General features: G+C 33.6%; 1 protein-coding gene across 2 annotated transcripts in view; it reads left to right on the top strand.

Moving 5' to 3' along the window:
- NBEA (neurobeachin) overlaps nt 1-19,922 on the top strand; it is a 743,995-nt gene that overhangs the window by 203,480 nt on the left and 520,593 nt on the right. For both annotated transcript variants that reach the window (XM_023208811.1, XM_023208812.1), the window contains exons 19-25: nt 5,006-5,087; nt 5,315-5,438; nt 6,294-6,486; nt 8,192-9,208; nt 10,918-11,135; nt 13,870-14,023; nt 18,467-18,475. In XM_023208811.1, the coding sequence (XP_023064579.1) occupies nt 5,006-5,087; nt 5,315-5,438; nt 6,294-6,486; nt 8,192-9,208; nt 10,918-11,135; nt 13,870-14,023; nt 18,467-18,475 (1,797 nt within the window). The remainder of the gene's footprint in view (nt 1-5,005; nt 5,088-5,314; nt 5,439-6,293; nt 6,487-8,191; nt 9,209-10,917; nt 11,136-13,869; nt 14,024-18,466; nt 18,476-19,922) is intronic.

Below are 19,922 nucleotides of genomic sequence, written 5' to 3'. Positions count from 1 at the left end.
TAGAATAGAATAGAATAGAATAGAATAGAATAGAATAGAATAGAATAGAATAGGGGGCCAGGCAAAGTGACTCATGCATGTAATCCCAGTACTTTGGGAAGCCGAGCAGGGTGGATCACTTAAGGTCAGGAGTTTAAGATCAGCCTGGCCGAAGTGGTGAAACCCAGTCTCTGCTAAAAATACAAAAAATTTAGCCATGTATGGTACTGTGCACCTTTAATTCCTGTTACTCGGGAAGCTGAAGCAGAATACCTTGAACCTGGGAGGCAGAGGTTGCAGTGAGCTGAGATTGCTCTACTGCACTCCAGCCTGTTCGACAAAGCAAGACTCTTGCTCTAAAAAAAAAAAAAAAAAAAAAAAAAATCTGTAATTTTAACTAATGTTTTTTGAAGTCTTATTAGGACAAAGACTATGTTATAGTGATCTTTGAAACAAATTTTAAGTTTGATTTGATAAGATGCTTGTAATATAATAAACAATAAATTTTAAGTCACAGGCCAGGCGTGGTGGCTCATGCCTGTAATCCCAACACTCTGGGAGGCTGAGGTGGGCGGATCACCTGAGGTTGGGAGTTCGAGACCAGCCTGATCAACATGGAGAAACCCCCTCCTACTAAATATACAAAATTAGTCAGATGTGGTGGCGCATGCCTGTAATCGCAGCTACTCCGGAGGCTGAGGCAGGAGAATCGCTTGAACCCAGGAGGTGGAGGTTGCAGTGAGCCGAGATTACACCATTGCACTCCAACCTGGGCAAGAAGAGCGAAACTCGGTCTAAAAAAAAAAAAAAAAAAAAAAAAATCAAGGCACAAAATCAGATTTTTGGCAGGACGTGTCAGATAACATTGTATAAGTTGTGAAGATGTGAAAATCTATCTTGATTATTTTGAAAACCAAAAAAAATTAATAAATTATTTACCTCTGTAGTTTTCTGAGGTGAATTTATTCTGAAGAATATATACCAAGAAGTGAGTTAACTTTAATGGACCTCTTTTTGAAATTGCTCAAAGCTATTTTATATACTTATTATTTAGGAATTGTAATATTTATAAAACTTGTATTTTAAATTCTATTTGTATCTTTAGTTTTGCTTTGTTACTCCATCTCTAAATTAAGAGTAATTATGTTTTTCTTTTGTTAATGATTTATAGCCCTCTCTAATACACTTAAGAGTTGTTTGATTTTAGAATATGTTTTCTGCAGGCAAAACGAGTAGATTTTTATGTTTAATACACTTGTAAATCTCAACAATCATATCTGTTTCATTACTTCATTATGATACTAGTTTTGCTTTATGGGTTCTCTTTGCATACTGTTCCCTTAATTTAGTTAAACATCTAGTGGTGACACAAGAAGCCAAGTGTAAGATCTTATCACCTAAATGAGAGCTTTGTTCCTTATAGTAATAATTAACCAGAAAACATGTATTTTTAAAATTAACTGTTTCTGTAAGGATATAACAATTTATGAATGCAATCATTTTACAAGTTAGTCAACTTTAAAACTAAGTACTTAGGCTGGGCGCAGTGGCTCACGCCTGTAATCCCAGCCCTTTGGGAAGCTGAGGTGGGCGGATCACGAGGTCAGGAGATCGAGACCATCCTGGCTAACATGGTGAAACCCCGTCTCTACTAAAAATACGAAAAAGTTAGCTGAGCGTGGTGGCAGGTTCCTGTAGTCCCAGCTACTCAGGAGGCTGAGACAGGAGAATGGCGTGAACCCAGGAGGTGGAGCTTGCAGTGAGCCGAGATAGTGCCACTGCACTCCAGCCTGGGCGACAGAGCAAGACTCCGTCAAAAAAAAAAAAAAGTACTTAATAATCAAACTTTTTCTCAACATTATAGAATCTCAGAAGTAGACAGTATGTTAGATACCATCTTATTCAAATTTTCTGTTCACAGAAGAAAAAAAAAAGTCATAAAGTTAGGCTTGTCCAAACCTGTAAAGATTCTCTGACCCGAATACAGTGGCAGTTAGATGCAACTGCAGGGTTAATAGTTTGTCTTTTTTTTTTTCAACCACCTCATCTCAAAAAGTTGAGCCTATTAATACTACAAAATTTACGCATGATGAAGCTGGGGAGCAGGTGCATCAGAAAGATAGCGTCAGTAGCTCCTGCTTTAGCCTAAAGTTCTGTAACACATGAATTGCAAAATAATTCCATTTATAAAATGAAATTTCAATGTGTAATGCTGGGCTCAGGTATATCTCTGTAAATAGCATATGAAGTTACCTCCATAGTTATGATTCATTATTATTTCCCTCCCTGTTGATTACCTGTATTCTAGCCACTGGTGACATGTGGCTGTTGAACACTTAAAACGTGGCTGGTATGAATTGAGATGTGCTATAAGTGTTAAATACACATTGGTTTTCATGTCCATGTCCATATCCAGCTCTGAACCTCTGTACAATTTTGTTTCAGTGGGGGTTTGGGGTTGCTATGCATATCTCTTACCAATCCGGTCAAACCTTTGGGGCCCATCTTGAGCCCTGCTCTTTCATTAAAATGTTTGGGTCTAAATTCATCTTTTTTTGTTTATATCTTATTATTCCCTTTCTCCCTTTTTAAGCTTACATAGGTTCTTAATGATAGTCTGTCATGTTTTGTTACCTAACAGGGGCATGCATTTATGCCTGCCTCTAGAACAATAATTAAATAAATTGCTACTAGAAATGAAGATGCACCTAGCAATGTATTTTCAGTGTCCAAACATTTAGCAGAGGGAGGGCACATGTCTGGATATTAATAAATGCATGTTGAATTGAGTTTCTAAGTATGTATTTGTCATTTTAAAAACCCTTATATTTCAATATGTTATAGTTTTCAAAGCACTTTTACATATGGAGCTTTATTTAATCTTCCTAGCAGTTTTATTAGATAGACAAGGCAATTATTCTTCTCATTGTTAGATGATAAAGTAGGGACTTAAAAAGACATTATAAAAACTGGTGACACTTTTGTTTCCTGCGCAATGTGATTTCCTCTCTTTTGGTTGAAAACACTTTAACTATCGTGGAAGAGTAGGTCCTGGTTTCTTTTAAGCTCGTCTGAAGTTATTTTGAATCCTTTATTTATAATCACAATTTTCTTGGATCTCATCCACTGGGCTATAGGTACACACCAGGGTCTTTGGGGCAAGTTGTTGTGAAAACTCCTTATAGGTATATACCAAGCAATAAGTGATTATTCTTTAGTATATGGTTTTCAAATAAATTTTATCTCACGTCAACTCCGTTTGATTAGGAGTGCATGTGTGGGATCCTTTGTGTAGAAAGTTGTGAAACACTGTTTAGTTTTAACAAGGAAGTGGTTAGTTTCATCAAAAGTATGAGAGTGAGGGGAATGGGGGTAATTAAATGCTATATTATTTAATAGAGTAGGTCAGTTTTTATTTCTGGTCAATATCTTTTTTATGAACATTCCTAATATGAAAATGTCCTGTCTTAGTCTGAGCAGAAAGGGAAGGAAAATGAGACCTCTGGATGTCATAGTCCTTTTCTCATCAGAAGAGACCATCTCTCTCCCTCAATTTGCTTTTTCCATCTTCAGCTTCAACAATACAGCTATGTTCAATTGGCCTTTCAACTAATGGTGGTGGTTTTGCAGCAGTTTTTGTACTTAGGTTTAACTGTTTATTCAGAATTTGCCATGTTAAAGCTAAACAGGAAATTAAATCACAGATATAAAATGATATCTGTATTAAATATAACCTCATTGGGTTTATGTAAGAGGTAAACACAAGCTCAAGCCCAAAATACAGTGAGCAGTCATACATACATTATTGATACATAATTAATTATTCTTTAATTTAACAAATATTTACTTAGTGCTGGTGTGTGTCAGGCATTGGTGCTGATTACTAGGAATATAACAGTGAAGATGATGTTCAAAATCCTGCTCCCACATTTTAGTGGGAAAGTTAGTAAATGTTTTAGAATTTTCTCTTTCCTTTATTTGGTCAACTGTTTTTTGTATTTGAAAGAAGTAATTTGAAAAACTCATTAGTAAATGACAACGAGCCACATTGTTAGGAGGAACTTTCCCTTGTCACAGTTATTGAAGTGGGGCCAGATGTGGTGGCTCATGCGTTCAATCTCAGCACTTTGAGAAGCTGAAGCAGTAGGATTGCAGGAGCCCAGCAGTTCAAGACCAGCCTGGGCAATAAAGTGATACCCCATCTTTCCAAAAAAAAAGAAAAGAAAGAAAGAAGTAGTTAGCTGAGTGTGGTGACATGAACCTGTAGTCCCAGCTACTTGGGAGACTTAGGTAGGAGGATCGCTTGAGTCCAGGAGTTGGAGGCTGCAAAGAGCCATGATTGTGCCACTGCAATCCAGCCTGCATACCACAGTGAGATTCTGTCTCCAAAAAAAAAAATAAAAAAGTAGTTCATAAATAATTTTATGAACACTGAAAAGGCATTTTGAACAATAAATTCATGAATTTCCTGATTAATCTTTACTTCTATAGATACTGGTTCTGGTTTTGTATGTATAAATAACAAATAAAATTTGGGTGAATACAGAGTTAAAGAGTTTAGAAGTATATGGAATTCATTAAAAAGTCCCTTTAGGGCTGGGCACAGTGGCTCACACCTGTAATCCCAGCACTTTGGGAGGCTGAGGCGGGTGGATCATCTGAGGTCAGGAGTTCGAGACCAGCCTGATCAACATGGTGAAAACCTGTCTCTACTAAAAATACAAAGAATTAGCCAGATGTGGTGGCACATGCCTGTAATCCCAGCTATTTGGGAGGCTGAAGCAAGAGAATCACTTGAACCCATGAGGTGGAGATTGAAGTGAGCCGAGATTGCACTCCAACCTGGGCAACAAGAGTGAAACTCCATCTCAAAAGAAAGAAAAAAAATAAAAAGTCCCTTTAGAAGAGATGTTTCTTTTGGTTTGGACTGCATTGATATTTCTTTTACAGGTTCATTGTATATCTTTATTTTACAATTGTGATTTAAATTGTTTTCTAAATGAAATTCAAATTCTTCATCTTTCAGATCTTGACAGAGCAAGTATGTACTCAGGTCGTACACAAACCACATCCAGAGCCAGATTCTACAGTGAAAATTCAGAATCCAAGTGAGCAAATGGCAGTTCTTTATTGTATTGGGGTCGGCGCATGGCAACATATGAGACTAAATCAAAACTTTTCCTAACCCCTTAAATCATTATGGTGTTTACCTAGTTCATGGCAGTTTTAACTCACCTTATATAGTGCTAAGTATTTATTTGAAAGTCAGTAATACGTTTTGAGTTGAGCATAGGATATGGTTATAAATCTTTTAAGTTTTTTTCTTTGTTTACAGTGATTCTTAAAGTGGTGGCAACTTTGTTAAAAAACTCTACACCAAGCGCAGAGCTGATGGAAGTTCGTCGTTTATTTTTATCGGATATGATAAAACTTTTCAGTAACAGCCGTGAAAATAGAAGGTAAGCAGTTTGGGTACCGTAACAACACTTTATTCCATAATTAATATTTTCTCTCTTTTAGAATTTCAATTCATTTCAAATCTTTTCCATATTGCTAAATACTTTTAATCATCAGAAAAGGCATATTATGTTTCTTTGACATATTCAAGTATACTTCTATTTATTTTTATATTATTTTTATTTTGTTATATGGATATTATATTTTAATTGTGTATATGAATATACATATAAACAAACTCTTATTTAAAATGTAATATCCCTTTTAGTGGTACCTGTCTATCACCAATAGAACTTTCAGTTGTAATTGTGTTGGATTTTCTCATTTTCGTCTATGCTTTCCACCCCATTTTTCTTATGGCTGATTGTTGTGCATTTTTAAGCTAGTTAGCTAGAACGTGGGGTAGAGTCTGAGGCCATGAACTCTGGGGTAGTCATTGCCTGAGTCTATAATTTAACAAATATTGACTGAGTGCCTATTGTGTTCAGTGTAAGACCCAGTGCTACACAGTCTCGGTACATTCCAGTGGGAAAGAAAACTATAAAGCAATGATTAATGCATAATGTGTTAAATACATTGTGAGTGCTAAAGGTGGTAAGAAAGTAGAGAAGCAATAAGTAAATCTGACTGTGAAAGTTAGGAAAGTGATTTTGAATGACAAATAGGATTTTTCCTGGTAGAGAAATAAGAGAAAGTCATTCCAATTACAGAATATATAATGTGCAGCATGACTGTACACCTTACTTTACTGAGGTCAGATCATATTTTCACTATTTTATTTATCAAAGTTTCAAAATAGTAAATTCTAACTTAATTTGGATATTTTTAATGAGATCAATTTTTTTTTTTCTCCCAAGATGCTTATTGCAGTGTTCAGTGTGGCAGGATTGGATGTTTTCTCTTGGCTATATCAATCCTAAAAATTCTGAGGAACAGAAGATTACTGAAATGGTCTACAATATCTTCCGGATTCTTTTGTATCATGCAATAAAATATGAATGGGGAGGCTGGAGAGTCTGGGTGGATACGCTGTCAATAGCCCATTCCAAGGTAACACGGGATTTAACATTTTAATATCAGAGTTACTGCGGTGGATTAAACGGCTACAGATATGCATCTGGTGCCATCATGTGGGCATGTTAGGTTTTGACAGATTCCTGTATCTCAGTTTTGTATTTTTTTCCTCACTGTTCATAGACTGTTAGAACTTGAAAGTGGCTTATAGATGAATTAATTCAAATCCCAAATTTATAAATTAGGAGTTTTATACCCAAAGATGACCTACATCTGTTTTATAGCAAATCTGAGAACTTTAATCTGAGCCACTTGCTCTTTTAACTGGTTCTTGGAAGACTATTTCATGAAATAGTCTCTGAAATATACTTTTTAAGACTTTTTTTAAGAAGTCAGATTTTTTTATTTCCAAGTGAATCATAAATACATTTAAAGTGTTTAAGTTTTAATCTTAAAAATCTGTATATTTTAAGTATTATTTGATTTTTGGTAAAATAAAATAGTGAATTAAAGTGTACAAGTATATACACATTAGATTCTGGAAATTCAGAGTTAGGATATCTCATCATGAAGTGTTATAGAAGAAGCATGGGTGTCAAAAGTAACGGTTTTTAATTTAGTCTGTGCCTTAATTGAGTTTTGTGATTTTAGAAGACTCATTTAGTCTTCTTGAACACGAGTTAGAAAAAACTGTTTAATAAGATAGATAGTAAACAGTATAGACTGTGTGGGTTATATAGCCTCTGATACAACTACTCAACTCTGCTATTCAGTGTGAAAGACAATACATAATGTAAATGAATTATCATGGTTTTGAATAAACCTTTATTCACCAAAAGAGATGATAAGCAGATTTGTCCCATGGGCCATATGTTACCAACCCCACTTTTGGGACTTGCATTCTTCTTCTGTAAAATTAAGGAGATTTTTGTATTTTGAGATATTCTTTAAAGGATGGTTCCCCCAATCTAAAATTCTGTTAACTTATTTAAATACACATTAATAGCACCTATGTCTATAAGAGAAAGACTATGAACTTTAGAAAATATTAGAAAAGCTTTTGTTTCTATTATAAATTTACATTTTGTAATATAGTGATGCCTCAGATTTATCATTGCTTTAACAAATTTGAAAATAGCAAAGAAAAAAAGACATTGCAGGTCTTTGTGTAAAAAAAGGATTCTGCTTATCAATAAAGAAGCCTAAGTAAAGTAACAAATTCAGAGCAGCTTATGTAAGAATAAAACTGTCATGTTTTAACAGCTTGTAAATTTATATATTTAATGATATGTGTGAATGTTTTCACTTCAGTTGTTGGGACAGGTGCACATATGAGCAATAGATAGTGAAAACCGACATAGCAATAGTACTTTGGATATTGTATATTATTAGCTGTTTATTCTCTGTTTAAGCTTACATAAGTATGTGAAAGTTAACTGGCATATTAGGTTTGAATAACATTGAAATACTCAGCCTAAAAGAAAATAACTTTTAATATTGCTGAGTTATCTGTGTGATTTTGGCAATCCTTATAATAAATCATATATAGCTGTATTTGTTGATTATTTCCAGTTCCTTAATGAAACTGAACACACTTGCTTTAGGATTAACAAGTGCCAGCTTTGAAGTCTTAAAATTTCTGACATGATTTTTTCCATTTCCACAGTTTAATTTGTATTATTTATTTTTTTCTTTTTGATATGCACAAAATGCCTTAATGTTTTCTTTACTTATTCCTAAGGTCACTTATGAAGCTCATAAGGAATACCTAGCCAAAATGTATGAAGAATATCAAAGACAAGAAGAGGAAAACATTAAAAAAGGAAAGAAAGGGAATGTGAGCACCATCTCTGGTCTTTCATCACAAACAACGGGAGCAAAAGGTGGAATGGAAATTCGAGAGATAGAAGATCTTTCACAAAGCCAGAGCCCAGAAAGTGAGACCGATTACCCTGTCAGCACAGATACTCGAGACTTACTCATGTCAACAAAAGTGTCAGATGATATTCTTGGAAATTCAGATAGACCAGGAAGTGGTGTACATGTGGAAGTACATGATCTTTTAGTAGACATAAAAGCAGAGAAAGTGGAAGCAACAGAAGTAAAGCTCGATGATATGGATTTATCACCAGAGACTTTAGTAGGTGGAGAGAATGGTGCCCTTGTGGAGGTTGAATCTCTGTTAGATAATGTGTATAGTGCTGCTGTTGAGAAACTCCAGAACAATGTACATGGAAGTGTTGGTATCATTAAAAAAAATGAAGAAAAGGATAATGGTCCGTTGATAACATTAGCAGATGAGAAAGAAGACCTTCCCAATAGTAGTACATCATTTCTCTTTGATAAAATACCCAAACAGGAAGAAAAACTACTTCCTGAACTTTCTAGCAATCACATTATTCCAAATATTCAGGACACACAAGTACATCTTGGTGTTAGTGATGATCTTGGATTGCTTGCTCACATGACTGGTAGTGTAGACTTAACTTGTGCATCTAGTATAATAGAAGAAAAAGAGTTCAAAATCCATACAACTTCAGATGGAATGAGCAGTATTTCTGAAAGAGACTTAGCGTCATCAACTAAGGGGCTGGAGTATGCTGAAATGACTGCTACAACTCTGGAAACTGAGTCTTCTAGTAGCAAAATTGTACCAAATATTGATGCAGGAAGTATAATTTCAGATACTGAAAGGTCTGACGATGGCAAAGAATCAGGAAAAGAAATCCGAAAAATCCAAACAACTACTACGACACAAGTAAGCTACCTTATATGAGTTCTAGAAATGAAAAAAATGCATTGAATAGATAGAGTTGTTAGCACCAAAACGGAGTACTTTCTTATCAGTTACTTCCTGTTTATATTGAATTATAGTATAATAGTAATTTATGGAATGAAATAGTGTGGTATAATTTCATGTATATAAGAAATTAAAAATATCTCAAGTGTATTTCCAACTCTGCCACATTCTTCTGTGTAACTTTGCTCAGCCTCTCTGGGCCTAAGTTTCCTTATATAGTACAAGAGGTTGTACTAAAGGATGACTAAGGTCTCTGCCAGTTCTGACATTTTAAACTCTGTGACCACATTTACACATTTTGTACTCAAGATCTTCATTCTGAATACTTGATTAATTTTAACCTTTTAAGCTTCAGGCCCAACCCTGTTCTGTGGATTATAGAAAAGAGGACTTGGAGCCCAGATTGAACTGATAAATGAAGGGGAAGGGAAAAGGGAACTGTTATTTATCCAGTGCCTACTATGTTCCAGGCACTGTGCTATATGTTTTCAGATTTAATCCTCACAACAACCCTGTGAGGTAGGTAATATGGCTGAGAAAAATTAGAATTATTAGCAGTGAGAATTTTCTGTACAACCACATGAATAGGACTTTGTTATAAGACAATTAAAGACTCTTAGGTCTGGTTGTTAGGAAATGTTAGTGCTTCAGTTTTGACCTTGTTGGAATAAAGCTAAAAACAGATGATGTTTTCTGATACGGATTTTAATTGTTGAGCTTTGAGTTATGACTACTTCTTTACACTCTAGGATAAATAATACCTTATGGTTAAGAGTTTAAGAAATAAGAATACTTTTCCCGTTAATGACTTGGGTTTTGTTATCCTCTGGGTGTCCCACTTGCCTTTTAATGTCATTGAAGATACATTGAATGTGTTTCCATTAGGGCTATACTATGAGGAGTAACCCATGCCTGTCTTGTGTCTTTGTACTCCAGTAAGAATCCTTAATAATATATCATGTGTGTGGGGAAAGTATTTTTATTTTTTCTGTAACTGCCAATTTCCATTTTTTGTGGCAGTTGCATTGTAGTGATAATTGGCAGGAGATGAGAATACTGAATTAGATACAGATGTAAAAGAAAGGAAAACATCATGCATTGTTTATTGAACAATAGGCTTGCCTGTTTTACATTTGGAGTTTATAGACATTTTTCTGGTTTGTGTTCTAACTTACCAAATGCATTTGTGTTTTTGAATGGAAATATTATAAGTGAAACAGATTTTAAAGTTAAATATTACTTGAAACTGTTCAAGTAATATTTTTTCTAATTGTGTGCTTTAGTTACAATTAGTTGATGACATATATCCAGTATACTTCACTTTGTATATGCTCACTTCAGTAAGGAAGTGATGTGGTCTAATTTAAAGACTCTTAATGGGGTAAAGAGGGTCTGGATTTCAGTGTGAACTTTGGTGTTAGCTTTAGGTATTTGATTATCTTGCCTAGTTTCTGCAATAGTAAAGTAAAAGCAATAGTGGAGACTTCAGCCCAGAAAGTTTCCTGTGCAAGGAATTACCAGGTGAATAATATATGTGAAATATATTAAACTACTAAAGTCATATGCTAAAGCATTAAAGTATTGTTCACTTTACTATGCTCACAGTTTCATTTTGAAATAAGGCATTTCTTTTGTATTCCACAAAAGTTCACCTTTTCCTTCTTTAGGCTGTGCAGGGTCGGTCTATCACCCAACAAGACCGAGATCTCCGAGTTGATTTAGGATTTCGAGGAATGCCAATGACTGAAGAACAGCGGCGCCAGTTTAGCCCAGGTCCACGGACTACAATGTTTCGTATTCCTGAGTTTAAATGGTCTCCAATGCACCAGCGGCTTCTCACTGATTTGCTATTTGCATTAGAAACCGACGTACATGTCTGGAGGAGGTAGAAATATTTCTTTTTTATAAATTAAAAGCAAATATTTAAAATTTGCCGTTGCCTGTTCTATTTTAAAGAGACTTGACAAAACCAAAAATCTGCCTTGATTAAAGGAATTTCCACATTTTTCTTGTTTCCTGTTTAAATTAATACCATGTACTAAATTTATTAGTGATAATATTATAATACATACTGTTTAAAGTTAAAATCACTCTGTGACATGTGTATTCAGAGCCCGTAGTATTTGAGCACTTAGTGGATATCAGTTCAAAGATAATAACTTAAAGACAACAAATCTACATAAATTAAACCATTGCCTTTCTAAATTTTCAATTTAATTTTTTAATAGTAAACGTGCAACAAATTAATTATCACAGCATATAATTTACATAGGCATGAATACAATTAGGAATTTGATGGATATAAGTAACAAGGGCAACTTAAATGATCTAGCACAACATTCTTAGGAATGTCGGCTTCTATGCTTCTCCTCGTTTTCCTTTTAGGATTCAAAGTGGCTGCTTCAACTCCCAACATCAATTCATCATGAGAAACTTGCCCAAATTAAAAGGCAGAGATGACTCTTCTTCCTTCCTCTGCTTCCTACTTTTCCTCTGCCTCGTCTTCTTCTCTCTCCTCTTTCACTTTCTCTTTTTATTCTCCTCTTTTCTTCTGTTTTTTAAAAAGATGCCTCTCAAGAAATTTCCCCCTTATGTCTCATGAGCCAGCAAGATCACATCCTCTTTCAAAATTAATCATCAGAAAAAGCAAATGGGATTATAATGACTGGTTTTTAGGGACTAATACTGGTTAATTAGTAACTAGGTTGAGGCTAGTCTTTCCTATACACAATCAAGTTCAATAATAGAACAAAATATAAAATGTGTGTTAGCAGGGAAAAAGTTATGACTGTTGTGGAAGACGTCAATAAAGTCTGCCATAGAAAGATTTTAATTTTGATTTTATTTGATCAGTTTGTTTTTATACTACTCATATATTTTCATTGCTAATTATTATATGATAAATTACCTAGAGATGGTAACTAAGGAAACCTAAATACCGTGAAATACGTTACTATTAACATGAAGACCTATATATGCAGATAAATTATGTAATTTAATAATTACAATATCAGTAGCCTCCAAGTGAGTGATACTCAGCTTTTTTTCCATCCACCCCTACTCTTGTGTTTTTGTTTTCTTTGATGGGCTCTCATGAAATTACCCAAGTAGAATTTAATAACATATAAATTTTTTAAAGGTAGCACTTTATTTTTAGGACAGGGAGAAACATCTTGAAATTTAAGATACACAGTGATAGATAATAATTCACAACTCTAAAAGGGTTAGAATTATTGACTTGGCCAGGCGTGGTGGCTCAAGCCTGTAATCCCAGCACTTTGGGAGGCCGAGACGGGCGGATCACGAGGTCAGGAGATCGAGACCATCCTGGCTAACACGGTGAAACCCTGTCTCTACTAAAAAATACAAAAAACTAGCCAGGTGAGGTGGCGGGCGCCTGTAGTCCCAGCTACTGGGGAGGCTGAGGCAGGAGAATGGCGTAAACCCGGGAGGCGGAGCTTGCAGTGAGCTGAGATCCGGCCACTGCACTCCAGCCCGGGCGACAGAGCGAGACTCCGTCTCAAAAAAAAGAAAAAAAAAAAAAAAAAAGAATTATTGACTTAATTTTGACCATGGAATAATTTCTTTTTTTTAATCTTATTTTTTTTCCTGTTAAAAAACAGTTCAGGCCAGGTGTGGTGGCTCACGCCTATATCCCAGCAGTTTGGGAGGCCAGGGCGGGAGGATAGCTGGAGCTCAGGATTTCGAGACCAGGGCAAGACCCTGTTTCTACAAACATTAGCTAGGCGTGGTGGTGTCCACCTGTAGTCCCAGCTACTCGGGAATCTCCTGGGCCCAGGGAGGTTGAGGCTGCAGTGAGCCATGATCCCATCACTGCACTCTAGCCTGGGCAACAGCAGAGATCCTGTCTCAAAAAGAAAAAAAAATTATATTCTTGACTGACACCAAACGAAAGCAGTGTATTTTTTTGACATCTACATTGTATGTTTTGTATGGGAACACTGTACTACCAACTTAGTTTGAGATTTTGTTGCTTTTCTTATTAAATAAGTTCTTGAATTTGTACTGATTTATTTATATTCCCCTATCATGTCACTTCTTTAACAGTACACATTTTCAATGTGACTAGTCAAAGGTGGGGCTGAAGTCACTGGTGATGTGACAAATTGAAACTGCCTACAAAGTAAAACTTTCAGTTAAATTTTTAGGTTTTCAGTTTCAGATTTTATTTATAGGTATGAAAATTTTGAATTGGTTATATTTTGAGTTTCCATATTATTTTTAACATTAGACATACTTTTTATATTTAAAAGATTCTGCCTTTCAACAAAAAACAATCAGATTTGGCAACATAAATATTTTTAGCCAAATTTATTGAGTCAGTCATAAGTCTTAGAGTTTAGTTCTATATTTTTCAAGCAAAATAATAATAATAATAATGAGTTAATATACTTGGACACAACAAAATTCTGTGGAGATGAATGCTTAGTTTTTGGTAATATGATATCTTAATTATAAATTGCTTTATTTTATAATAATTTTAAATATGGCTAGCTCCTACAATTCTATAATTTCTCACTTGTTATTCTAAGTAAATTGTCTAAGCTTTTCATTGAAGTAAGCCAAATACATACTCATTTCTGTTTTCTGTATTTTAGCCATTCCACAAAGTCTGTAATGGATTTTGTCAATAGCAATGAAAATATTATTTTTGTACATAACACAATTCACCTCATTTCCCAAATGGTAGACAACATCATCATTGCTTGTGGAGGAATTTTACCTTTGCTCTCTGCTGCTACATCACCAACTGTAAGTACTTTGCCTCCATCTAGTGGTTATATTTTATAATTACATGACTTGAGCATTTCAGTGGTGGTCTAGGTTGTAAACAGATTTTAAATGGACCTGTACTTTTTAGGGAACTTTTTAGCCATATAAATTTCTGTTTCCACCACTTCTGTTTATCAGTGTTGGGTTCCAGCTATGTGTGCTTATGAAAATATTTCTCTGGTAATTCTGATGAATAAATGCTTCATCAGAAGAATATTGCATTCTTCATCAGAGATACTACGTCTCTCTTCAATTCTATAGTATAAATAAACTCTTAAAATCCTTGTTATTTAACATTTTCATTTATTTACTGATGCAACATTTATTTTACAAAATCTAGCCTTATCTTGATTTATTTCTGTATTAAACAGTGAAATGTGTTAATACATTTTAAAGGCATTTAATGTTAATTGTGTATGTCATTTAAAATATAATAGGTCAATGTTAACTTTATCTTTTCGTTGTTATTAAAAACAAAATCTTTGATTCATATCGAGGCAGACTCCATAGCTACTTGCTCAATGGGAAAGAATGTAGAAATGTGCTTCCCATGTCACCCATGCTCTTCTTGCCGTCTGGAAACTCACCCTTCAGCTGAGACAGTTTACCTTGCCGGAGGGAAGTCTTTCATTTTACTAAGATGTCTGTTAGTTGGTGAGACACTGTTTCCAAGTTGATCTCTCAGTTTATTTCATCATTAACAAGTTTTTCTATATGACTCTTTTTCTTACTGTCCTTTTGTCAATGCCACCACCATCACCAGAGCAGCATTGAAACTTCAACATTAGCAGCCACAGGCTATATCCTCACACACTTTCCCCAGATTTTACTCTTCTATTTTATTCATGATTTTGCTCAAGAAGTCCACAAAGGGAAGCATTCCAGTTCAGAAGGAGGAATGCAACAGAGCAAGTCACCAGTAGGGCCTTAATCAAATTAGCAGCTGAACCAAGAAAATGGAGCTAGGAAGAACAGTCTAAATGGTTGATGGTGCGTGAAGAGTACAGATATACATACACCACTCCTTTTCTTTCATCTCTCTTTTCCTCTGGTGATTTATACCAAATTCTGGTAAGTTGAGAGTTATGTATGATTTTTAAAATGCTTTCTAATAGTGAGACATATAGGGCATTTTTTTTCTTCTGTTTTCCTCTTTTTTTTTTTTGACAGAGTATCATTCTGTGACCCAGGCTGGAGTACAGTAGGGCGATCTCAGCTCATTGCAACATCCGTCTCCTGGGTTCAAGCAATTCTACTGCCTCAGCCTCCCAAGTAGCTGGGATTACAGGTGTACACCACCACACCCAGCTAATTTTTGTATTTTTAGTAGAGATGGGGTTTCACCATATTGGCCAGGCTTGTTTCAAACTCCTGACCTCAAATGATCTGCCTGTCTCGACCTCCCAAAGTGCAGGGATTACAGGCATGAGCCACCCCTCCTGGCCAACTTTTTTATTTTATATATTGAAGACCGAATAAATCAATACTTTCTTTGTGACATTTTTCTTGATTATATAAATTGCATTTTATGTCTTACAAATTATCATTTGTTATGAGGAAATTTTTTAAAGGTTGTATTGAAATTCACTTTGAAATGTAATACTGAATGTTTTTAAATTTTGCATGGAACAAAAAATGCTTTTTATATAAAAAAAGTTTAGCAATAAGTTATTAAAATTTGTATAGGTTTAAAATATTCACATTATTAAATAGTTTTCCAAATTTTAAAGTCAAAAGATGTTTAGCTATTAAGATAGAATATTCAAATAATGAAGTAAACTCTAGCATATTTACTATTGCACCAGTCAAATTTACTTATTTATTTTGTGATGATTGTACAATAAAGATACTGACGCTTTGAGGTTGGCTTCCAAAGGTATTACAATTCAATTTTGACCACCATAGTTTGGAATTTAAAATTATTTATTACCTAGACTTTCTCAACAGACTTGGGAATTCGTTCAATTATAGAAACCTTTGTTTATTTTCTCAATTTCTGTATTTCTGTTATTTTGTCCCATTAACTGTTTTACCTATGCCTGGTTGTACAACATACCTGATTTTATGTTTTCTGAATGGATTGCTTCCTTAAGAGAAATAGCCGAACCTTTCTCCCATTTTGTATCTGGTAGAACTATGATTAGTGCTGACTGCTGAATGTCGTTTCTGTATTACGGGGTTGTATGATATTCTTGCTAGAAGTTGTAACGTAGCAGAGGGAAAAGGGAAAGAAGAGGTTGAATAAAGAGGGAAATTAAACCTGAATATTTGGGCTTTTTATGTTTAAATTAAAAGTGTAAAAAGCCAAAAGAGATTTTTGGAAGGGATAAGCGAAAAAAGGAAACATTGGTAACGTGAAGATTACTCAAAGGTAACATTGTCTTGTAGGTGCTTTTAGAATTTTAATGCTAGATACATGAAGAGAGATGGAGACATTTGAAACTAAGGTTTGAGTGATCTGGTAATTTTGTTTATACATACAGTTTTTCAGAATATTCTTCTTATATGCATTTTATGAAGAAATAGGAATAGTAATGGTTTATGGCAGTAGTTCGCAAACCTTTTTTGTATGGGGCCGGATGGGAAATATTTTAGGTTTCATTGGCAGTGTTGTCATCTGTCACAGCTAGTCAACTCTGCTGTGATAGTACAAAAGCAGCAATAGACAATACAAATATTTTTTGTCTGCTATTTCTATGAGATTGACATAGAAGTGGTCTTTTTTCTGCCCTGGAAATTTAGATGAGTACAGTAATTTATACTAGAGATAACATTTTTGTATTGATATTATAGTATCATCATCATGGAAGAAAATTTTGAACTGTTTAATGTTAGTTGGAAGGAACGTATACCTTAATGGAAACTTAAGAAAAAAAGAATATATATTGTTTATAATGATAGGTTGAGCACCTTGAACTTAGTACTCTTGAAGAAGCAGCACTTTATGGGAGTTTAAGTTTTACCTAGATTACTTAATTTCATATGTAGCATAGAAAATACATTACAAAAGTAGTTTCAGAACTCTGAGTTAGACCAATAGTTTTAACTGTAGTACTCAGGGGAAAAAAAAGACCTCTTAGTATGTAATTTGGCCAATCTTTGCTTTGGGAAAGCAGCAATATTTTTGTTGTTGATTTTTTTAGTTAATGTTTCTATGACTAGTTAATTGAATCCTCTCATTTATTCTCTAGTATATTGTTTAAGTTGGTCATGAATGAAAGCAAAAAATTGGAGAAGAAAAAAGCAAAGAACATGGATCAACCACGAATTGCACACTTTATGATTTTAAGTTGACCACTTTGGTCAACCGTCCTGAACACTGAATATTATGGAACTTAATTCAGGGCTTAATTTTCTCTGTCCCAGAAAAATAGTAGAGACTGACATTTCTAGCTCTCGTAACAGTTTCATAATTATAAGAAGGAAGAACTGCTTTTTCTATTTTGTCCAAAAATAACTAAGTCTTACTTTTAGTTTACTTATTATTATTATCAGAATATATCATAAATATATTTGGAAAAATTATGAATAATGTTGTTGGTTTTGCTCTTCTTTTATTTATCTCATAGAACTGATCATACTTTACTATTCTCAGGATGCTTTTATTATGTTTTACTATACAAGGTACCATGAAAATAGCATATTTTAAAATTTATACTCACATGTACTTGTTGTCAAAAATTAGAAAGTAAGAATAGTTGATTTTTATTGTGAAGCCTAATTCTATCTGATATTTGAATATAATGAATATAATTATTAATTTAATAAAAATCTTAAACTTAGTATAATACCTATGTAATTACCTTTATTCATATTCAGGCATCGTTTAGTATATCAAGTTATTTTCCAGCATGGGAAAGTGGTTTATAAGTTATAATCTCTCAAATACTTTATTCTTTTATTAACTTCTGGGAATTTTCAACTATAGGAAGGGTTTTGTATATTTGAGAATACAAATTACATTATTTTCTTATGGAAAATTCTAGAGGTTGGTATAAATAGTTCATTTCCCTGAGTCATTTCTGCCTAAACCAGAATTGAGGTAGGGATTTTACAGAGGCATTATATTAGCTTATTTATCAAAATGTTCCATTAATTATAGGAAAAGATACTTGCTTTGTAAAATAGAGTATGCATTATTTCTAATATATGAACCATACTTATATATATATGTTATTTGGGCAGAGTTACTACAATAAAAAATAAGTTGAAGTCTAAATATTTGATATTTAACCTTGATCATATGTAATTTCTAAAATGAAAATCTCTTCTGAGAATTTTGCTTTTAATAAAATAATCAAATATAATTTTTAAATATATTATTTTGTGTTTCAATTTTACATTGTATTTTCATTTAATTTAATAATTTCCTTTTCTTGTACTTTTTTGATCTGTTGTCTGTTTTGTCTAATGCATGTCCAGGGTTCTAAGGTTAGTATTACTTTTTTTGTAGTAATTTTCAGCTTTTCAGTTTCAAGTTTTATTTTTACTTATTTATGAAATTTTTGACTTGGTTATATTTTGAGTTTCCATATCATCTTTAACATTAGACATATCTTTTGTATATTTAAAAGAGTCATTGAAAGGATTACCTTCCCAATGCATTGATATATTACTATTTTATTATGCACAATAATCTCTACATTAAACTATCATGATGAACGCAATGGTGTTACAGTCATATGTACAATCAGATTTTAATTGGTTCTAAGCAAAGTAAATTAGATGAAATATATTAAGATTTAATAATTGTGTGAGAGTGATCTTTATTTTTTAGCTCTATCTTTTGCTGCTTGCATACTTCATTTTTAAAATTACTTTTATATAAAATGGAATACAAATTCTGTTTTAGACTATTGTGTCGAAAATGCCTTTTACTTTAAAATTTAATTTTTTTAGTCAAAAAAACACTTTGGTGGATTATATGGACACTTTAATAATTCTATTTATAATTCACTCATTTTGAAATGAAAGCATAGTTTGACAGGTCAAAACACTCAAAACCATTAAATAATGAATATAGAGAGATAGCTATCTTGCAATTTCAGTGATTCAAAATGATGAAGAATTTCTTTGAGAACACAGATCTAGATATCCTAAATTCTAATGTTTGAAAAATTATTTACAGTATTTGATAGACCTAAGAAATGGCCAAGTTCTTCATTCCTTTATAGAACATTTTAAATTGAAACAGATTTAAAACTTTTTCTTGTGAGCTATGATGTCATTGTCATAGATTTTAATTGATATTATGAAGTGATGCTGTATATTCATGAAGTGCTAAGAAGTAAAGAATCTGCATTTTAAAGTCCAAGTAATGAATTAATCATCTCTTTATGCCGTGTGTACTGAATTGGCATAATGTTGTAACAACTGAAAACACATTTCTGTCTTTTTCCAGGCTCATTTTAGAGAGAATGATTTTAACCCTATTTTATTGTTAAATGGAAGGAGGAATGGTTGTTACATTTTATACATCATTTCAAACTGAACTTAGTTATATAATGCTTGCAGTAGTCACCTATCATTTTTGTTACCCACTTTGTACACAAGAAATGTTTTGAGTATTTTGAGGTATTTTTTCAGTGTTTTCTGCTCACATTTCCATGTTAATGCTCCTGCTTCTTCAAGGAGGGAGAAGTTTAGGTATAATGATGGCTATAAACAATGTCAAAATGAAACATTAAATAGGAGTAGATACCTATTACATATGCTATCCTTGTAGTTGAATTTATCATTTGGTTAAGAGGTAATGTTGATTGGAATGGCTAGTGTGCCCGTTTTCAGAAAATTTAAATAATACTATTTTTTGCTTTAAAGTATTCCCTTCCTTGGTTCCTTGAGGCACTGATAAAATGTAGCCTGGTCATAAGGAACA

This window comes from Piliocolobus tephrosceles, chromosome X, assembly GCF_002776525.5.
Source record: "Piliocolobus tephrosceles isolate RC106 chromosome X, ASM277652v3, whole genome shotgun sequence".
Classification (NCBI taxonomy): domain Eukaryota; kingdom Metazoa; phylum Chordata; class Mammalia; order Primates; family Cercopithecidae; genus Piliocolobus; species Piliocolobus tephrosceles.
The sequence above is the reverse complement of the archived record's forward strand: the minus strand, read 5'-3'. Positions and strand labels throughout refer to the sequence as shown.